This window comes from Hippopotamus amphibius, chromosome 8 (genome assembly GCF_030028045.1).
Source record: "Hippopotamus amphibius kiboko isolate mHipAmp2 chromosome 8, mHipAmp2.hap2, whole genome shotgun sequence".
NCBI classification, from domain to species: Eukaryota; Metazoa; Chordata; class Mammalia; order Artiodactyla; family Hippopotamidae; genus Hippopotamus; species Hippopotamus amphibius.
In genome coordinates this window covers 124,433,370-124,454,730 of record NC_080193.1, presented here as the reverse complement: position 1 = coordinate 124,454,730, position 21,361 = coordinate 124,433,370, and the positions used below count along the sequence as shown (strand labels likewise).

Below are 21,361 nucleotides of genomic sequence, written 5' to 3'. Positions count from 1 at the left end.
TAATAGAAGTTGTGCATTTAAATTACTTTAAACTGTGATAAGATGAACGTACACCCTTAAGGATTATTCCACATCAGAGTAGTAACGTTTGGAATCTTCATAGATGTGTAAAGATACGTGGGCCATTTATGTTTATATATTTGTTTCCAGTTGCTGTCAAAGTAGGATGAATTCCATTTGGGACAGAAAGTAAATATTTTGATCATGTGCTATCTTTAACTTTATACATGCTAGAAATGGTATCTTTGAAATGCACTGGTTATGCTAGAGAACATCTCTGACAGGTTACAATAAAACAAAACAAAATCCCCAAATAAACCTCTTGTGATCCAGGATCTGAAAAAGATTTCTAGGTTATCTCTACCTAATCTGCACTTCATTTTCTGTTTGTTTTTTGCTTTGTTCGGTTATTGCATGGATATCTAACTCTTAGCTTCTGGTTAAGACTTATGTTACTTGGTGTTTTATGTAATATAGTTTCTTATTATAATCTGTAAGAATGTAATAAATATTACAGATTCAGTTTCTCACTAAAAAAAAAATAAATGAATGGGAAAAAAAGACTGCAAGTGATAGTTTTTCCTCCAGAAATCTCTCTCTCCACCTCCCACCCCTCTTCTTTTCTTCAAAAAATCTAGTTTGCTGTTTGCATCTATTTTAAAAGAAGAGATCTACACTTTAAAAATAAACAAAATCCCCAAACCTTAAAGCCTTTTGTAAAAATAAACTTTTTTTTGGAGATAATTTTAGATTTACTAGAGGTTTTAAAAGTCTTTATAAAAATTCTATATAAATGGTATGCCAAATTTTTCTGAATTGGGCTCATAGTGCTAAGGCCAGATGCATGACTCTTAAATGTAACAGTCATGGGAGTTAAGAAGTTGCTGCTCTGAAAACAATGAGAAAACAATAAAAGACTTTCACTCAATTAAGCTCAATCTGCAGGCAACGATGTTAATTTAACAGACTCTGAGACACCATTTATGTTTTTTTTGGCAATTTTAACTCTCTGGGTGTAACTAAGGAAGCAATTACTACTTTTATGCCACGAATTCTGGATGAATTAAGAATTAATTAAGAAACAACCTTAAACTTTGCATTGACTCCATATTTGGTTATTGTTCTGAATGGTTTCTGCACAATTAAAAGAATAAAGTAGAACTAGCCACCATTGGGTGTTCCTAATGAAATAAAAATTAATGAAGTGATTTTACTATGTATAAACTATACCATTGAAAGATAACCTACTGTGTGTAGTATTAATTACATATAGTAATTTGAGTTTAAAAAAAAAACCCAAGAGGGAGTTTGGTAAACAAAAAGTTGTTTGTGACTTTTTAAAAGATGTAGATCTTAATACCAATATGTTAACATAGGGAGATTTTAAAAACTAAAGTCATGAAAATGTTCTCTTTCTTTTAAGATACTAAATTAAAGTGGCCTCTTGCTCTTACGAAAATCATACATAAATTAATTTGCTATTAATTTAAAATATAAACTTTTTTTCTTCTTAGGTCATGCTCTTAAACCTCAGGTTTCCTCTATTTTCACATCATTTTTGGATGGATTAAAAAAGTTTTATATTACAAAGGTAAGAATTTTTTTTAATGCTTAGGATATTAATTTTGTTTCCTGCCTTTTCTTCCTCACACACACCTGTTATGTTTTTCCATGTTGCTGTGTACATTTCATAATTGTTATTTTTTTATGTTGGAATAAATATTTAATCAAGTAAATCAATTAGGCATTCAATTTCAGAAAGTATAAAATTTTCCCCAGATTTGAAGTTCCTAAAAATAACACTGCATTGAACAGTTTTATGCATAACATTTTTTATAGTTTGAATTTTTTCCTTCATGGTAGATATCTAAAAGTGGAATAAAAGTACTAGTTTTTTTAAACTTTTGGCCAGTGGCAATGCGCATGTGCCATTTTTGGATTGCATCCTTATTATTACATATGGGATTTTTTGTTTTGTTTTGTTTTAAATTTAGTAAATCCAGGGGGAAAATAGTATTTTATTTTAGTTGATGTTTCTCAAAACTCCAATGAGACTGACCATTTCCCTGTATTTCCTAGATGTAATTTTTTTGTGAATTAGTTGAATGTAGTTATTTTGCTAGGGGTAGCAGCAGCTTCATGGATTTTTCTGTTTGCTTTTGGGGGGGAGGGGGGTGGTTTAATGATTTGCTATGTGCCTTTTGAATAATGGAATTATTAGATGCCTTTTTCATAAATGTTGTAAATATTTTTCCAGTCAGGTGACTCCTTTTTAATAAGGCTTCTTTGTTTCTTTGTTTCTTCCTTTCTTTCTTTTTCTTTCTTTCTTTCTTTCTTTCTTTCTTTCTTTCTTTCTTTCTTTCTTTCTTTCTTTCTTTCTCTCTCTTTCCTTCTTTCTTTCTTTCTTTTCTTTCTTTCTTTTCTTTCTTTCTTTCTTTCTTTCTTTCTTTCTTTCTTTCTTTCTTTCTCTCTCTCTCTCTCTCTCTCTCTCTCTCTCTCTTCTTTCTCCCTCCCTTGCTTCCTTCCTTCCTTTTCTTTCTTTTTTTCTTTTGTGCAAAAGTTTCTAATTTTTATATCTTTTCTGTGATTATATAATTACTTTCAAGTTTAGAAAAGCCTGCCTTCCTCCAGAACTATGATTAGGACCATTTTCTTCTCTCTTACCTTTTTGTTAAACAGGAATTTAAAAAATTTTTATCTTTATTACTGTTTGAATTTATTTCAATTTTATGATGTGAGATAAAGAACTAAATTAATCTTCATCTCCTGCTCCTCTGATTGCTAACTAGTTGTGACAGCACCATTAACTAACCTATCTTTTCTTATATTGATTTGCCATATCTAAAACATCTTCTCATATACTTATCTAAGAAAAAGACATTTTAATGTATTAGATTCCTTTTAATGAGCTTTTGTTCTTGAAAAATTAAATGGATTCAATTGCTGTAGATCTAGTTCTCCCTCTTATTTTTCAGAATTTTCCTTGTTATCACCGTCATCTACCTGTTCATTATTGTAGAAAATTTTTAGAAACTCTTCATCATTTTAGGAAGCTCATTGAGGTTTTTATTAAAATTGAAATAAACCACTATATTAATTTGGGTAAGAATTAACCGATTTGTAATACTGATACTTAGTTTATGCATTTGGGAACATATGTTTCTTTCATCTTTTTTTAGACATGTTTTCCTAATGATGTTATATATTTCCTTTTAAGATTATTCTTAGATATTTTATATTTTTAGTTTTATACATAAGGTCTCCTTTGAAAATATTACTTAATAAGAAGTTATTGGTGGTATGTAAAGATGCTGTTGGTTTTTACTCCTCTACCCCTCCCCCCAACATCCTGCTACTTTATTATGTTCTATCATTTTGGTAGTTTTATTTGATTCTTTGGTACAGTTATAATTCTTGCAAGTTATTTGTTGTATTTCCATACCAATACATCATTATAATTGACACCTTGGCATACTTTGAAATGAAGTGTTCTTCAGTAGTACTGTTTTATTGTGATGACCTAAATAGGTACATTAAGCTTTCTTTTGATTGACATGTAAAGTTCCAAAGCTCAAATTTTGAAGAGCTGGTATGTATGAGCTGAGATCAGAAGAAAAAAAGAGCAAAATGTATTTTGATTTACTATTTTGTAGGCTAAAACTTACCTGTAATAATAATATTCTTTTGTAGTTTAAAGGATTTGATCCAAATCAGCTAAGTGTCGCTACATTACTGTTTGAGGGGGACCGTGAGAAGGTTCTTCAACATGAAAAACAAGTGTATGACATTGCTGCAAAATTTGGGTATGACTTTAAGTTCATAATGCCAAGAGAAAGTTAAGATAAAATTCTGATATCTCCAAGCAGCTGTTAATGTACCCTTTTTAGTATTAAATTTGTGGTTAAAATATGATAGTCAGCTTAAAATATTGTGTTGGTTTACTTCTAAAGTTTGTAGGAAACTAGATTGGTATGTTGCTCTTAGCTGTCTAATCATGTATGTGACATAGTGAATCTTTTATTGTAGTTTTTCATTAATGATAATTTTATATTTTCTGTTGTGCTAAGTGAAATAGAAAAAAAATCATAGTCATGTTGCTATTTAGTGGTAATAGTATATGTATAAAACATGCTTTAAGTGTGTTTTTAAAAGGAAATTGCATTTAATCAGAAGGATTTGATAAATTATCTATACTCCACCCCCTGTCACTTACTGTCTTGTGCTGGTGTAAAGAAACAAAAAACATTTCACATCTATAACCAACTGAATAATGATTGGGTAGTTTCTGTCTGTCTGCTTGATGGATTATAAGATTGATCGATGAGAACTATAGTGAAAATGCCATTTATCAGGACTACTTTTTTGTTTCCTTTTAAAGTACATAATAAACTAATAGCTTTCTGGATACCAGTCTTTTTTTTTTTTTTTTAATGTTATCCTTAATCTGGGTTCTTTGTAAATATTTACTTTTATTATCTTTTTTTGCTGTTCTTTATAAGAATAAATGAACACTTAATTTGGAGCCATGTGTCTTAGAATGCTCCACTTTTATGTGTTTTCCTCATATATAATGTTCAGCCCTTCGTTTTTAGGATTTTCTGAATTTAGTATTAAAGTGCAATATACTTAGAAAAAGATCTAATCTTGGGCTTAATTTTTACTTTACCTTTGTACTATTTTTTGAGCATTGCAAATTAATCTTTCAGTTTTATTTTTACCCTATTCTGAAATTGGCAAGTGGAATTATAATTCATTAATCTTTCGCTTTTTCTTCTCCACACTACCTTTTGGGGAATTATTGATGTTTTAACTAAATTAGTTGAGTGCTATAAAGATTCATTTAATGACTGGATGGCTTGGATATCAGGTTATCTCTGGAAAAAAAGATTTTTTTTTTTTTTTTTTGAAATGTACATGTACATATTTTTTAGTTTCTAAATTATTTGGGGTACATATGTAATTCGATTTAAAAACTTTTTTTCTTAAAACCCATGATATTAGTGAGAAACAAACAGTAAAGGAGATTTAAATGAAAACCTTTTATATCTAAAATAAATCTTTTATATCTACTTAGCTTTAAACATTAGGGACTGAAACTTTTAAAAATTATTTCTTTATATATTTAAATATTTGTTTGAGATTTCAAAAATTTCCAGAGTCATTTGGATGCTATAATATTTTAATCACTGTATGCAAGGTTAAATTTGCTTAATTTGACCTCACTATTCCCCACCCCCACCCCCACCTCCAACACACACACACACACACACACACACACACACACACACACACACACACACACACACACACACACACACTGCATTTTGTATGATCTATAATTACAGTACCAGTTCGGAGTAGCCAGCAAGTCATTACTAGTTAGTAATGTGCCACAGTTCCTGTTAGGCTGGGATAGGATGATGACAAAAGGCCTTTTTGCCCTAACACACACAAACTTTTTATAGGGCATGACCTGTCTCTTTTGGGGCATCACCATTGATGTCTGGTATATACTAGATGCTTGATTAAATATTTATTGAAAGGATTAATGAAACAGAATACTTTATTTCTCCCTGACATCTTTTATTCTACTTTATTTATGCCTAATTACTATGCCACCCTTAAAACAGCATATTTTAATCTTTAGGTATTTAGCGGAACCGTTTTTTCCGTTTTATTTAATTTGAGCCACCAACTGTCGAAAAGTGGCTTTTCATGTAATGCCAGTTTTGTTTTTCTCATGTAACACCAGCCATTTACAACCTAAAAGTAAGAGTGAATCTTTCTTAAGGTGAATCCAGATCTCTTTAGATACCGATACTGAGGCCCCCAGAACTATTGATTTAATTCCAGCAATTTGCTTATATTAAACAACAAACTTGAATGTTTTTATTTTTATCAAATTCATCCATTAAAAATAGGTTATATTAAATGAGGTATCTATTTAAAGCAAGGTTAAAGCATTGAAAACTTAGACCCTCATTGGAGTGTCATTTTTTTTGCTGTTATTATTTGCTACTTCTTAGTTATGTTTATAATTAGTTTTTTAATATACTTTCATCTGGTGCCCTTCATTTAAATGCAGAAATCTGTGTTGAACAACCCCAGGCTGTCATTAGGCAGATGACTTAGGGCTCTCTTGATTTTTGGATACTTGGAAGTATATCTTCGAGTGGTTTTCTAGTTCTCTGTAGGCACTAGTTCTTTGTTCTAACCACTGAAAGATTCAAGGATATTTTTCTTATTTAAGATGCCACCCTGCCAACCCTCACTCCTCAATCATTTGTCCTGCATAACTAGCTGAAGGAAAGCATCACTAAGTTTCTTTCTAATAAAGTTTTCGTAAATTAGTTTAGCTCATGTATTTTATTTCGAATTAGGGCATTGTTAATTTATTCTTTATTTTCTGTTCTTTTGTTTTATCCTGTGTTTTGACCACCTCATTGGCTTTAAATTGATTGTTTTTAATGAAGTGCTCCCAGCAGTTGAGAACTATTTGTGTGTTATCTTAGCCCATTTTCCCTTTTTGCCTTCCGCTCCCACCCAAACACATATGATCCAATAGAGTATAATAGCCAAATGTTGAAAAATCATACTTTGGTTGTTTATCTGTGTTTGCTAGTAATGTACTTTAACTTCTCCAAGAGCTAAGCAGAATAAACATTACCTGTCACTAATCATGACAGATACATTGGCATTTACTATAGAACTTAAGGTAACATGTTATTGTTATTTTTAAAGGGTTATATTTAAAATGTTATTTTTAAAGTGCTTAAGTTGTTCAGTGTAATTCAACATGAGAGTGATTAGGCTCACCAGATGGCTCTTTTATATAAAAAGATTGTCTCTCATTCCTCTTTCAGTAGTCTTCCCAGTCTTTCCTCATGAAACAGCTTTAAATTTGTTTAAGCACAAATTTCTAAGCCCTACTATTGTTTGCAGGTATTATCTTACAGTAATTCTGGCTAGAAGACTAGATAGTTCTGAAGAATAAAAAATGAGAGCTTCCAAAAAGCTAAATTTGCAGAGAAACCTGTGGTTCAGAAAAACAAACCCAGAATGATTTTTCTTTTTTGGGGGGATTTGTGAATTTAGAATGGACATCCAGTTTCTTCCTGCGTTAGGTAAGAAAACGCATATTTCTGTGTGGTTTGTCACACTAGATTCCAAGTGGAACAGATCTTTTTTTTTCCCCCTTGCTAAATATTAGAAAAAGTTCTAAAGAAAAATGGCTTGACCTGGGACTGCAAAGTTGGACTTTTTCTCATCCTGATATATCAGGATGCTGTATCTTGTATCAGTAGGCCTGATATAAGAGAGACAGGCCTACTAAATGTTCATACCTGTTACTTCTCACCAAGTACATACTCAGAATGCACCTTCTCAAAGATTCCCAGCACCCTTTCCTAGTCTTCGCCCTCCTTTCCTTTCCTTCTGCCGGTAGGCTCAGCATGAATTGTGTCTTTTTTAAATCAGTCGGGTTTTTTCTCTCTTGGACTCAGTGTCTGACTCTGATTCATGTCTACCAAGCATTTGCCACAGCACTTTTCTGACTAGTTTCCTTTTCGTTTTGGAACTTTATTTAACTCCCTACCCCAGCCTCACATCCATACACCTCTAACCCAGAACTGTCTTCTGTTTCTTCTTACTTTTCAATCTTAGCTGCTTGACCTAAGTTGTTTTCTTTGCTCCTTAATATTCTAGTAACAAACACCCCCCTTCATTTCATTACACCCTGTCCCCATGTAATTCTAGACTAGAGCTGCTCCTGTCAAGTCTTTGCCACTCCTTCTGGATAACACTAATTCATGTATATCCAACTATAATACTAAGTCAGGAAATCTGATTTTGCCTATATGTCCTAGCTTAAAATTACAGCCTTACAGTATTTGTATAGAACAGGGTACATCTAGATTGTATTATGTACTTACTGCCAAATTCAGGCAAAACATCAGGGGAAGGAAGGATTTAACTGTAAGGTGTTGAATCCATAAGAGAAATGAGAAGAGGCTCAAATCACAGAGGTTCAAAACCCGAGTCTTAAGCAACACCATGGTTAAGGGCTCTGCATCCTGAGACCAGGAAGGTGCAGTTAGTATATTAAGAAGAGACATAAATGTTAACCATCAATTGTGACCCAAGAAAGCCACAAGAAAGATGTTTTTCCTTTTATTTTTTTTTTAATTGAGGGATTTTCAGTGGGTACTTTGAGAGTTTGGGGTAAGTTTTATTTAGTTGACTAAGACTACTTAAAATTTAATTTCTGCCTCATGATGGAAAAAGCAAAATTAAAAATGCTCTACTGAAGGTAGTGGAAATCAGTAAACATTCATAGTCTTTTAAAATTAGACTGACATTAACAAAGCAGAGTACTTGGACTGAAATATACATTGTACGGGATTAATTCTAACTAGATCACCAAATGCAGCTTCTGTATAAAGCTACTTTCCAATGGAAATGGATGTGTTCATACTATTGCTCTTGTACTTGTCTGTATGTTGCTTCATAAATATAAATATATCTGTGTAAGTATGTTATGTCTGTCTTTTAAATCATAAATCCCATAAACACGATGTCTAATACTCCAAATACTGTGTGCTCAAGTATTCAAGAAACTTTTTCTTGGTATTTGGAAGATCCTAGTTAGTCATTGCAAATCTTTATATGTGAATAGGACTGTAATACGTGAATATATGGATAAGAATGTGATATGAGTAAAATAAGAGTATTTTAAGTATCTTGTTATGCTTGTGAAGGTTAAGCTTATTTAAGCTTGTTTCTCATGGCTAATTCTCTGTTCTTTTGACAATATGAGTAGAAGTAGTTGAGTTCATATCAGTCAGTTTTACTAGTTTGGTGGATATAAAAGTTTAAAATTAATTACCAAACTGAATATTAAAAATATTTTTTGTTATCTAAGCCTATTCTCTTGGCAGCTCTTTGATACATTTATGATAAATGAGATTAAAATAAAAATGAGATGTAATGTAACATATGTTAATCTGTTAAGCAGTTATCTTGAGGTATTGTATCAGTTTGGCTAGTTTTATATATTTTTGATAGTTCATTTGAAATATATTGACAGTTTGTTCTTTAATTACAGTGGATTGGCAGTTGGAGAAGATAATGGACAGCGAGGTTATTTGCTGACCTATGTCATTGCATACATTCGAGTGAGTTATCTCATATTTCCTTTGTCAGTTTATGTTGAAAACAACACTCTTTCTTACTTTAAGTGAATAAAATTATTTTCTTTATTAAATTTTAACATCCTGTAATTTAACACAGCATTGTACATGAGTCCAGGATTTTTCCACCTTATAAAATTTTCTTTCATACCTTTGCACTTCTGTGGTGGCTTATGAATTGTTCTTTCTAGTTTTGACATTAAAACAGAATTGTACTCAGGGTAAAAAAGTTTAGTTTTATGAGTTATTTATCATATAAGCAGTATATCTTGTATGCTCTAAAATATATTTTCCTAGCTGAGGTGGTTCCAGATGTTCTATTTAGTCACCACAAAGAAAGACACTATTTTCTAGTTCATTCTTAAAGAAAAGTTGATTTTAAAAGATATCTTTCCCTTTCTCTAAGTCCCCTCTCCCCCAGCTTATCTATCTCCTTGCTTCTTTGATTCTGATGGTCCCTTTTTGGTATTGGTTAATTTGCTATTTAGGCCGCTAAAAATCTGTTCTGCTAGTATTTTCTGCATGTACATAGATAGTTCCTGGATAGAGACTCCATTCATTAGAGAAATATTTGAGTTCCTACTGTGCGTCAGGCACTGTGCCTGGTGCCAAGGGCACAGAGGAAAATAACACTAGTTCCTGTCTTCCTGGGGGTTATATCTCATACTTGGGGCCACTTTCCTGTGCTCTTTTGAGGTAGATAATAAAGAGCCTGGGAAGTTAAGTTAAAAACATGAAATATTAACAATTGAACATGAAATACTACTAATATTATGGACTTTTCTGCATCTGTTGTAATTTCTTGATTTTGTGTATATGTTTTAACAGGATTTGGGTTTGGAATACTATGTATTAGGAGAATCTTTTGAGACTTCAGCCCCTTGGGACAGGTAAAATGAAATAAAATGCCAGCTGTTATTAAAATATGCTGTACAGTTGCTGAAGTAATTTATCTTTGTGTGTGAATATGTAAACTTTTAAAATTTTGTAAGAAAACATTGAAGCAAGATAATCACTTTTATTTAACTTAATATTTTCATCAGAATGTCATATTTGCAAGCCATTTTTCAACTTTTAAGACAGATTTGTCCATGTCCCATAGAAGGAAGTCATTACTGAAGTTTATATTTTAAAGAATTTTATTGAACACTGACTATCACTATGTGGTTTTACTTAGCTTTGATTTAAATTCTTAAATGGTTAATATGCTTAAATATTCTCTAAAAAGTCCCCCCCAAATATAACATTCTTTTGTAATATATCATTTAGCTTTTGATATTTGTATGTACACTATTAAGTAAGATCTTAACTTGAATTTAAGTGATTTTTGAAAGAAACCCCATTTAGGAAATTATGTATAATTTCTGTTTTTAAATTGTACAACTGTATTCATACAAATATTGGTTAGGGAATTAATAATAAAAACTGATTACAAAATGTGAAGTGGTTTTATTAAAAATAGACTTGTGAGTTAACTTATTCAATAATAAAAAATTCTTGAGGTTGTTAGTATATTTTTATTCTAATATACCTTACATTTTACTTTTTCTTTATAAAATTTACTATTTTAAATCTATAATAAAGTATATATAGAATATAAAAATTCTCCCTGAATATACCTGTTAGATGTTAGCTATCTTAACATTTTTGTTCTACCATTACCTCTTTTTTTCCTCCCCCAGAAAACTTTTTACTTTTCTACATTGTCTTCATCTACTATGGGTTTTGACTTTTGGTGTATTGATGCTCATAGTCCATGCATTGTAAGAAAGTAATCAAAATTATAGTATCAATCTGTTATTCACAGCATTCAGTTTTTGATGCTAAATTTTAATGAGGAATAAATCTTACAAATAAAAAGAATTATTACCTCTTCTACATCTGACACATTTGAACAGCAGATATAGTTTGCGAGCTGGTCCTAGTTGTCTCAGAGACCATTTTAGTCTTTAATAACTTTTCTTGCTGGGGAAAATGGGTTAGTGTAGTGTTACTTCTTCAGTATTATGAACTTCCTTGTCATCAGTTACTACTAACCTATGATTGTCATTGTCTTTTTTAAAATTGATTAAGTAATTAATTAATGTATTTTTTGGCTGCATTGGGTCTTCCTTGATGCGCACAGGCTTTCTCTAGTTGTGGTGAGAAGGGGCTACTCTTCATTGTGGTGCATGGGCTTCTCATTGTGGTGGCTTCTCTTGTTGCGGAGCATGGGCTCTAGGCATGAAGGCTTCAGTAGTTGTGGCACTCAGGCTCAGTAGTTGTGGTTCTCAGGCTCTAGAGCGCAGGCTCAGTAGTTGTGGTGCACCAGCCTAGTTGCTCCGAGGCATGTGGGATCTTCCTGGACCAGGGCTCGAACCCATGTCCCCTGCATTGGCAGGCAGATTCTTAACCACTGCACCACCAGAGAAGTCCCTGTTGCTTTGTCTTTAAATTCTTCCAACAGTGGAAGGTAGTCATGCCCTATCTTTTCATTTTTCTTTATTATTTCCTTGTATAGTCTTCCATATTTTCTTGAATCACTGACTACATCTGTTTTATACAGGATTACATACTTAGTTGGTTTTCATTTAAAACAACGTCTTCAGCTGAAGTTTTAATAAATAAAGGAAATAAGGGAAAGCAGCTATATTCCTGCCGTAAAATTTACTTGCTACCATTTAGTAACTCGCTATCTCTTTCAAACCTTTAGCTAGGTAGAGACCACGTTTAGCAGCAACCCATGGGATCAGGGTCTTCAACCCTCACACATTATTAGGTTGCTTGGCCTTTTCATGCATAAGTCTCTTAAGGGATTATTGGTCTTACTAGTTTTTAAGTATTCCTCTGTGGCCCTAGCCCAGTGACTGTACCTGTTAGGTGCTCAGTGAATATTCTGCATAGAGTCCTATGAATGAACTCTGAAATAGTGTAAGAATGTAACCTATAAAAATAGCTGCCTAAGAGGTTAGAGTTGGAGATTTGAGGATTTTAGGGATACCAGCTTGAGATTTGTGATTAAAACCAAAGGAGTAGGACTTCCTAGGTGGCGCAGTGGTAAAGAATCTGCCTGCCAATGCAGGGGACACGGGTTTGAGCCCTGCCCTGGGAAGATTCCACACACCACGGAGCAACTAAGCCTGTGCGCCACAACTATTGAGCCTGTGCTCTAGAGACCATGAGCCACAACTATTGAGCCCATGTGCTGCAACTATTGAAGCCCACAAGCCTAGGACCCGTGCTCCACAACAAGAGAAGCCACCACAATGAGGAGCCTGCGCACCACAATGAAGAGTAGCCCCAAAGACCCAACGCAACCAATAAATAAATAAATTAAATAAATAAATAAATAAATTTATAATTTGAAAAAAAACCCAAAGAAGTATATATAAACACTTAGAGGTAAGTGGGTGAAGGGGAAAAAAAGAAGGCCTGAGAAAGAAGTCCAGGGAACCCCAACATTTCAGGGATACAAAGGATTCATTTAAGTTCTACAAATAAGAGCTAGCAAAGGAGGCTGAGGAATAAAACCTAGAAGATTTGAAGGAAAACCAGTGCTGTGAGAGCAGCTGAGGGAGATTTTTTTTAAGAAGGAAATGGTCAATAGTGTTAAACTTGCTAATAGGTCAGGTAAGAATTTAAAAGTATACACAGTGTGGACCTTCCCTGATGGTGCAGTAGATAAGACTCCTCACTTCCACTGCAGGGGGCATGGGTTTGAGCCCTGGTTGGGAAACTAAGATCCGGCATGCCACGTAGCTGAAAAAAAAAAGTTAAAAAAAAAAAGTATATACAGTTATGTTTACCTCCTATGTATTGATTGGTCCAAGTGGACTGTATTGACCTTTGCATGAGTTCTGTAAGAAAATACTTTCAGAACTCCATACAAATAATTTCTAGGAAGTATCCCATGCAAGTAGCACTTGAATTCCATTTTCTAGAGTCATGATAAAGAATTTGTTACTTTTATAAATTAGTAATATTCATGAACTCCTGTAGATATTAAAGTTTAGTAGATTTTATTTATATTTAAAGTATCTGTTTTGTAAGTTGGGTTTTTAAAATAAAGACATTAAATTTCAATAATCTAAATTCTTTATGAGAGATTTTTGAAAAACATGTATCCTTATCATTCCATAAGTAAGACATAGGTAACACTGATAAATTGTATCTGCCTCCAGCTCTCAGAGAATAAAGCAGAATTTAACTTGAGTGCTGTTTTGTAAAGTCAGAATTCATAAAACTTTCAGACACTATATTTATAAAAGTAAAAATTGACATGCTAATAAAACATTAAAACCTTGTTCATATTTATATTTTAACTTATTCTTTATTCTTTTAGGCAATATAGATAGCTATAATGTGTTTAATAAATCATAATCCATTTAAATGTTATTATTTTTATCAAATTGGGCCAACCTTTTAAGTTTCTTTGTTATCTTTTCTGTTCTCATGATTCTAAACAGACCAAGGTTTAAAACACAGAATCAGTGTCAGTATGTCACCAGGATATTTATTGGAGAATAAAATGGCTGATATATATTGTAAGCGTTTTATTTTCCAGATGAAATAAAATATATGGTTATAACATTATGTTACAGCTCACATTAAAAAACAGGGTAATATTGTTAAATACTATCAATCTTCCCTCCCCTTTAAGAACTATTCCTCATTTTTCTGTTTTCATTGACTTTTCATATATTAAACAGTCTAGCATAGCTTTACACATAGTTCATGTCCAGTAAGTCTTTGTTGAGCTGGATTTTAGCTTAGTGCCTAAATATAGGCTATTGAACATTGAACATTTGATAGAACACTGTAATTATTAATTATTTTTAAATTAAGGAAAACTTCTTAGACGGGATATAGATTGGTATTCCTATAACCCAGAATTGAATTTTCATTAACATTTTCTTTAGAGCTTTTAAAAAAGCTTTTAAAATCTCATAATTAAATTTATTTTGAAATTGGATTTTCCTTAGCATAGGAAACTGCCTTCAGGAGACTTGAGTATGCTCCTCTGACTTCCATCTTTCCTATGACCAAAAGGGAAAGGATTTTGCTCCTTTGAAGTTATGAATGGAAGGCTCAGCTTGAATGATCAAGGCTCTTGTTCATTCTTGAAGGAATGAGTATGAAAGTTTTAGTTAAGAGAACTTCTGACTTGAAGTATGCAGTCAACCAGCAATTATTAGAAATTTTATAATTGTGTGAAAACTTAATTTTGTATTCAATTATTGTTTTCTAGGGTTGTAGATCTCTGTAGAAATGTAAAAGAAAGAATAACAAGGGAATGCAAAGAGAAGGGTGTTCAGTTTGCTCCTCTTGCTACATGCAGGTAAGTTTTTGTTGTTCTTATTCTTCTTACTCTGAAAAAAACTGTTTTTCACATTAATGGAGAAATGTGATTTGTGAGCTGAGGAAAAGCTTCAGTTTGTTCCACTTAGCAAGCTTTCCTAAACTTCACTTGTCACCTTGTTAGGACTGTGCCACTAGGATTTTTACAGTAGTCCTGAGCCTGGTGGGAGTTGAACACCCTTCCATGAGTGAGCCTTCTACCGTGTCTGGACAGCGTGATAGTAAAGAGCCAAGTGTCTGAGCTCCTGGAGTAAGGGAAGGACTCCTTCATTCACTGAAACTATAAATTACATATATAGTCAAGAAACTGTAAATTACACACACATTCAATATAGGTCTTTCTTTAACAGAGAGAAGGCACTTTAACCACTTTGTCAGTTGTTGATTAAGTCAGTGGGTATGGAATATAGGAATGAGTGGAACCAGAAGGTCCAAATGAAGATTAACTCGTTGCTTTCTAATAGCTTTATCTGTGATAATGGAAATGTTCTGTATCTGCCCTGTCCAATATAGTAGCCACAGCCACATATGGCTGTTGAGCTGTTGAAATGTGGCTAGTATGACTGTGGAACTGAATTTTAAATTTTATTAATTTAAAATAATTTAAATTTAAAATGCCACATGTGGCTACATCTTCCATATGGGACAGTTATGATCCATATTGGATCACATGTTAACTGACGATCTTGTTCTCTTAGTTAAATTGCAGCAGCCCCGAAGGAGGTTTTCTTGAGAAGAGGCACTTTGTGTTCAATCTTTTGATATTAATTTTCTGTGTGAACACCGGAAGATTAAATGTGTAAAGATTGAATTGAGCATTTGACTTCTCTGAAAAGTCATAGAATTAATTATAATAGAGAATAAAGGGAAATTAGGACAGATTTCCCTTTAAGGAAAACCTTCAAGTAAATAATACAGTAGTAATCGGCACTTTAAAATTTATTATATTGTATAACTGCCTCTCTTTTTTTCTGTGTGTGTGTGTATGTTTGGGTTTCAAGAATATAACTCCAGTATTTACTTTAAAAACAAACAAAAAATTTAAAATGTAAGCATGAATAAAAGGTAATTTTGGAAGTAATGTAGTATCTTTATTGTTAAGTGCACTGGATGCTGGACTCTGAAACAACACTTGTGCTTCAGCACAACAGCATTTCTGTATGTTTCTATTCATGATGCTTGTTCTTTTGATTAGCCTGGAACCACTTTCAGCCTAGGAAAGCAGACCTGGGCCTTCCTGCCTACTGCATCACTGTGGCAACTTCCTGCTTAGTTTTTAAATTTCTTTGTTTTGTAACATTGCATGTGTCTAAAGAGTGAAAGCACTGTTCTGCTATTTATTAGGAATTTAATCTCTTGGAGCTCTAAGTTTATCATTAGTAAAGTAGTGGTAATATATTTCCTTGAAGGGACTGTTGTAAGAATGAAATGAGAAAGCATATGAAGCTATATAAATGCCATCATATGTATTATTGTGATGTAGTTACATGAAGGTTGAGGTAGACAATCCATACTAGTATTAGTATGGAAAATTTGGATATTTGTTTTTCCTCCTTAATGACAAATTCTCATGAAGGCATCCAGTTGTTAGGCCCTCTTGATATGCTGACAGAGCATGATAATTTACATATATTTGCTTTGCAAGACTAGACATACTTCTATACTTTTTAAACTGGAATCTCTTCTGTGATTTTGTTTTCCTTCTTTTACATTCTCCCATCTTGTATTTTCCTATTACTGTATTATGTTTCTTAATTCTACTTGTTGCCCCATAGGGACAGATATCTTTTAAAATTTGCTAAATTGTGCTTTTGCTGGGTACGAAAATAAAATTCGAATAGGAAATGTGAGGAAAGCATCTTTCTTTCTTTCCTCCTTTCTTTCTTTCTTTCTTTCTTTCTTTCTTTCTTTCTTTCAAAAAATTAATTAATTAACTTATTTATTTATTTTTTGGCACATGGGCTTAGTTGCTCCACAGCATGTGGGATCTTCCTGGAGCAGGGATCGAACCCATGTCCTCTGCACTGGGAGGTGGATTCTTAACCACTGCGCCACCTAGGAAGCCCAAAAGCATCTTTCTTATATTTTAACTGTTCATTTCAATCAGAAGAATATCCTTGAAATAGTCTTTTATGCTTGTGTGTGGGAGAGACACGGTTTGAAGAACATTTCAGGAAGTACTAAGTCAAGTGTGTGTATTAACATCTTTTAGAACAAGTATATTTGGGGTAGAATGTAAAAGCTTAAAATGTGGATTTTAGAGATTATTGGTTGGCCATTTGATATACCTGAAGGGAATATAGGGGCCTTGTTCTGTTTAATAAAAAGCTTATAACATGGTAAAACTACTGTTAGCTTAGTGACTAATCTTGGAGAGAACCTTTCCAAATTAAAGGAGTAAGAATGTACATGTTCTTTTTTTTTTTTTTTTAATTTGGATGTATCTTTAAAAATGAACCTTTTATCTTAAAGTTCTTAAACCACAAGGGGAAAAAAAGTCTGTATTTATTTATATTATCAACCTAAGTTAATACTTAGTTCTTCTCTTGACTAGATTGTCTGCCAGGCCTCTTATTATAAAACTGAAAACAAATCAGACCCAGTAATCCAAAAATCGTTTGTTAACAGTAAAACATTTAAAATAATAGAATCTATTCTTGTGTGGTTGAGGATTTTTTATTCTTTTGTTTCATCAAGTGACAGCATAACAGATTTTATCCTCTCTTCCTCCTTCTGCCCTGCCTCTCTGTTCAGCATCTCTTGAGACTTCTCCCCTTTCATTACGAAAACACCATTGTGATAAACTACTACTTACCGAAAGTGATTGGGGAGTAAAATATTCTACCTTAGGGTACCTTCTGTAATAATACTTTTAAGTCTTGGTTCTTTAAAAGGTACTCCTAAGGTCTAAGGATCTTCATTATGTATTGTATTGTAGGGAGATAGAATTGGTATACATATTCTGAATTTATCATATGTCATTTATTACATAGCTGTTTTTTTAAGAAGGATTTTCTGATTTTTAAAAGCCTATAATACACCACCAAATGTAAAAGAGATAGCTGGTGGGAGGCTGCTGCATAACACAGGGAGATCAACTCGATGGTGGCTGATGACTTAGAGGACTGGGATGGGGAGGGTGGGAAGGAGTGACGGGAGGGAGAGGATATGGGGAGATATATATATATAAATGCAGCTGATTCACTTTGTTGTGCAGCAGAAGCTGGCACAACAGTATAAAGCAATTATATTTCAATAAAGAGCTAAAAAAATAAAAAATAAAAGCCTAATGCTCAGCTTTTGGTATCATCTTATAAAACCAAAGTTTAGAATGTACAAAGTCGAAGTTAATTGAATGATTTTGCTAAATAGGAGTTTTAAATACAGTTTTTTTTTAGCACATACTTGATTAAAGTAACACTTAACTAGAGTTTGATTTTGCTTTAGTTGACTTGAACTGATTAACAGTGGCCAAGAAGATTAATCTGTGTGGAGTGTAAATGTTGAATGTGTGAGATATATTTTTTAAACCAGTTTTTGAAAAAGCTATTCTGAAATTAATTTAGAATAGTTATAAATCTCACTGAAATCAAGGTCCCAAGGAAAAGAATTCAGCTGTAGGGTACATTTATTGAGTTCATTTATTTCATTTCTGTCTTTTAAAATGTATTTTGTATATTGGAATAGAAATTCTAACCCTAAATTTTCTGAAGAAGTTTTGTGGGAAGGACTTCCTAGCCAGTGAGTCTCACACAAGTACAATACTGCAAAAAGTGTATAGCACAAAAATGTTTTAGAAATTAAAGAACAATATAATGACTTTGGCAGCTACACTATCTCTTGTCCAGATGATTTTGGAAGACATTAGTGTTTAAATGTCTTAAATGATAAAGTTGACCTATTAAAAGATATTAGTTCTAAGTCACTTTCTGAAATGATCCCAGATTAAGGTTTTCCCCAAAATGTTATTATTTCTACTGTGTCTTTGTTTGAGATACTGATCAATCGAGTTTTGTTGTAATTTTAGAAGCCTGCTTATCTACTGAAAACTGAATTTTGTAATATAGCTCGTGGATTTGTTGGAAGGTGGCCATGTTCTATTAATATTTATATTTTCTATTTATTGATATTAATGGTTCTCATATGAGTAATGTATGTTATTAATTGCTGCAAACTCATTCATGAATCCTTTAAATTTATTTAAATTTGGTTCTTCGTAGTGATAGTGCCCTCGCAGTTAACATGGTTCTCGAATTTTTCTTAAACTTTGTAAATCTGGTACTTGAAATGTAAACATTCAAGGGATCTTTTTTACGGGTGTGAATTAACACTAGAAGAAAAACACAGCTGGCAAATTGACAGTAGTATTGTTAAACAGTTCATTTCTTCTCTTCTGAGGCACCTAACATTTGGCCTAAAAGGCCATTAAAATTTTAGATTAGGTTCTATTTGTATTGTGTAGTAAAAAAAAGTATTTCCTCTGTATTTGCTCCTTCTGTTAAATTAAATTCTTTGTGGGAACCTCTGTAAATTGCATTCAGAGATTTGATTATGATTACCTTAGCTCCTTTTTAAATGCTTTACCTAATTGCATTTTGAAAGCCCAGATGTATATCATATATATGATTTATTAATCTAACATTCTTGATGTCTTTTGCAAACACACATGCAACATGCACATACATGGGACCTAGAGACACTGTCTTAAGGCCATGTCATTCAATTTGTTTTCAAAGTCGTTACTAGTTTATTACTGTGAACTTGGTGAAGATACTGTATTTTACCCAGTCTGATCATTTTTGGTATTTGAACATTTTTCTTGTATTCTAGTTTTAAGTTCTCATATTTATTTCTGTTAACTTTGAGAAAGTTTGGAAGACTTATAATGGATCACCAAGTTCCATGTAGTCTGTTTTGGGGCTGTCTTTAACTGTGATATCTTTGTTTAAAAAAAAAAAAAAGTCCCTTTTGAGGTAGTGAAATTTTTGTCTCTTTCAGGCCAATTGGAGAAATATTTACATTATCTTAAAATTTTAAAACTTTTTGGAGCGTAATAGTTCAGACTTACCAAAAAAATTATAAAAATAGTGCAAATAGTTCTTAGATGTCCTTTATCCAGCAAATCTGTTTTCCTTCCATGGAGTAGGAGGGGAGGTAGAGGATGAGATTATGGCTTAAGCAAATCATTCTGACAGTCTTGCCTTTAAGTTTCTAGATGTTAAATCTGATTTCACTTAATGTAAATCCTTATGGGGGATTTTGTCTCTTTGTTTTTTAGGGTGACGCAGACTTATGATGCAGGTGCATGTATCTATTTTTACTTTGCCTTTAACTACAGGGGAATCAGTGACCCACTGACTGTGTTTGAACAAACTGAGGTAATTTTGCATACATGAATATAGCTCTTACATTCTTTTATTAATTTAAATAAACTTTACTATCAATTTATGAATTTTAGTTTCATTCTCTTTAATAACTTGTGGTTAACCTGGTTGATAGCCCATAGAAATGAGAAACATATTTTTTGCACTGGGTTGAATACAGAATTAGAAGTCTAAAATTCATATTCCTTATACATATTATAATTAATATTCTATAGCCTCTAATTTTTGGTTATTATAATATATAATATCTGATTAAGTTAAATAACAGAAGACTGTAGGAATCCTTGATATCACATTGGTGGCCCACCCAGCTCCAGATGGTGACTGCTTTTGAGGTCAGCAGCTCTAAAGCCCCTGGTGTATGTTGCTGTAATTTCCTCATTCTAGGTTTATAATTTTTTTATTTGCTAAAGTTATATGTAGGCCTTTGAGGTTCATTTGCTAGCATTTCTATTACATTTCTTAAATGGTGCCTTAAGCTTCTAATTTTTATGAAGCCTTTTGTTTGATAGTCACTATTTCTCCTGACAAGTATGCCTAAAGTTGAAGAAACAGACTAGACCATGAAGGAAGTAGGAGGAGAACTGGGGTTTGTTAAAACCTCAGGTGTCCTAGTGTTAACTCTTTTGCCTGCCTGCCAAAGATAGTGCCACAAGATAATTTTCAGTGGCACACTTTTAGATCCAAATCACAGACAGGGTTTGGTTGGCTCCCTCTTATACCTCCTTTTTTTTTTCCTTTTAAAAAAACAACAGCTTTTCTGAAGTATAATTAAGATACAGTAAACTGTACAAAAAAGTAACAGTTTCATGGGTTTTGACATATGTAAGCCCCTGTGAAATCATTACCCCAATCAAAAGAATGAACATATCCATCATCCTCAAAAGTTTGAGTCCTTTCCTGTCACCTTAGCCTTTTAGTGTTTAAGTGTTGCCCTCTGGCTACCCAAAGTCCCCTTCCTGTAGTAGGGAAGTTTCCCAAGCCAAAGTGCCCTTCTCTAAGTGCTACTGGTTTCAAGTAGTTACTGCTTTACTTAAAATAATTTGTTAGAAGGTATAATCTAACAAATAGGGTAGGGCTGTTTGTTAGAGGAGGGCTAGCATATGTATGATTTGTTTGAAAAACCCTAAATCCTAAATGATAAGGGTTCTTATAAATCACTTCGCAATAAGATGTGGTCGTCTGTGCCTCCTGAAGGGAGGGCCTCTTCTTCTGTAGCCTAACTCTGATGGTTTGTACATAGACAAATAATTATGAGAGGTGCAAGGCACTGTAGGGCTTTTACCTCATATCTACTATATACTCATGAATTGAATGTAATTCCAGTTTCTGTAACATTTCTTTCACCCTATACCTCAGTCATTCTCTGTATTACTTTTAAGTGTTTATCTTTCTAAGCTTATTGCTCTATAAGGAGCCTAGTTAGAGCCTAACATGTTAAGAGGATAAAGC

At 32.9% G+C, this 21,361-nt stretch overlaps 1 protein-coding gene across 2 annotated transcripts in view; it reads left to right on the top strand.

Annotated features, from left to right (window-relative positions):
• The window catches only part of AGPS (alkylglycerone phosphate synthase), a 127,757-nt gene that overhangs the window by 87,206 nt on the left and 19,190 nt on the right, over window positions 1–21,361 (top strand). For both annotated transcript variants that reach the window (XM_057745956.1, XM_057745957.1), the window contains exons 13-18: window positions 1,515–1,591; window positions 3,691–3,803; window positions 9,104–9,173; window positions 10,017–10,078; window positions 14,416–14,505; window positions 19,804–19,903. In XM_057745956.1, coding sequence (XP_057601939.1) covers window positions 1,515–1,591; window positions 3,691–3,803; window positions 9,104–9,173; window positions 10,017–10,078; window positions 14,416–14,505; window positions 19,804–19,903 — 512 coding nt within the window. The remainder of the gene's footprint in view (window positions 1–1,514; window positions 1,592–3,690; window positions 3,804–9,103; window positions 9,174–10,016; window positions 10,079–14,415; window positions 14,506–19,803; window positions 19,904–21,361) is intronic.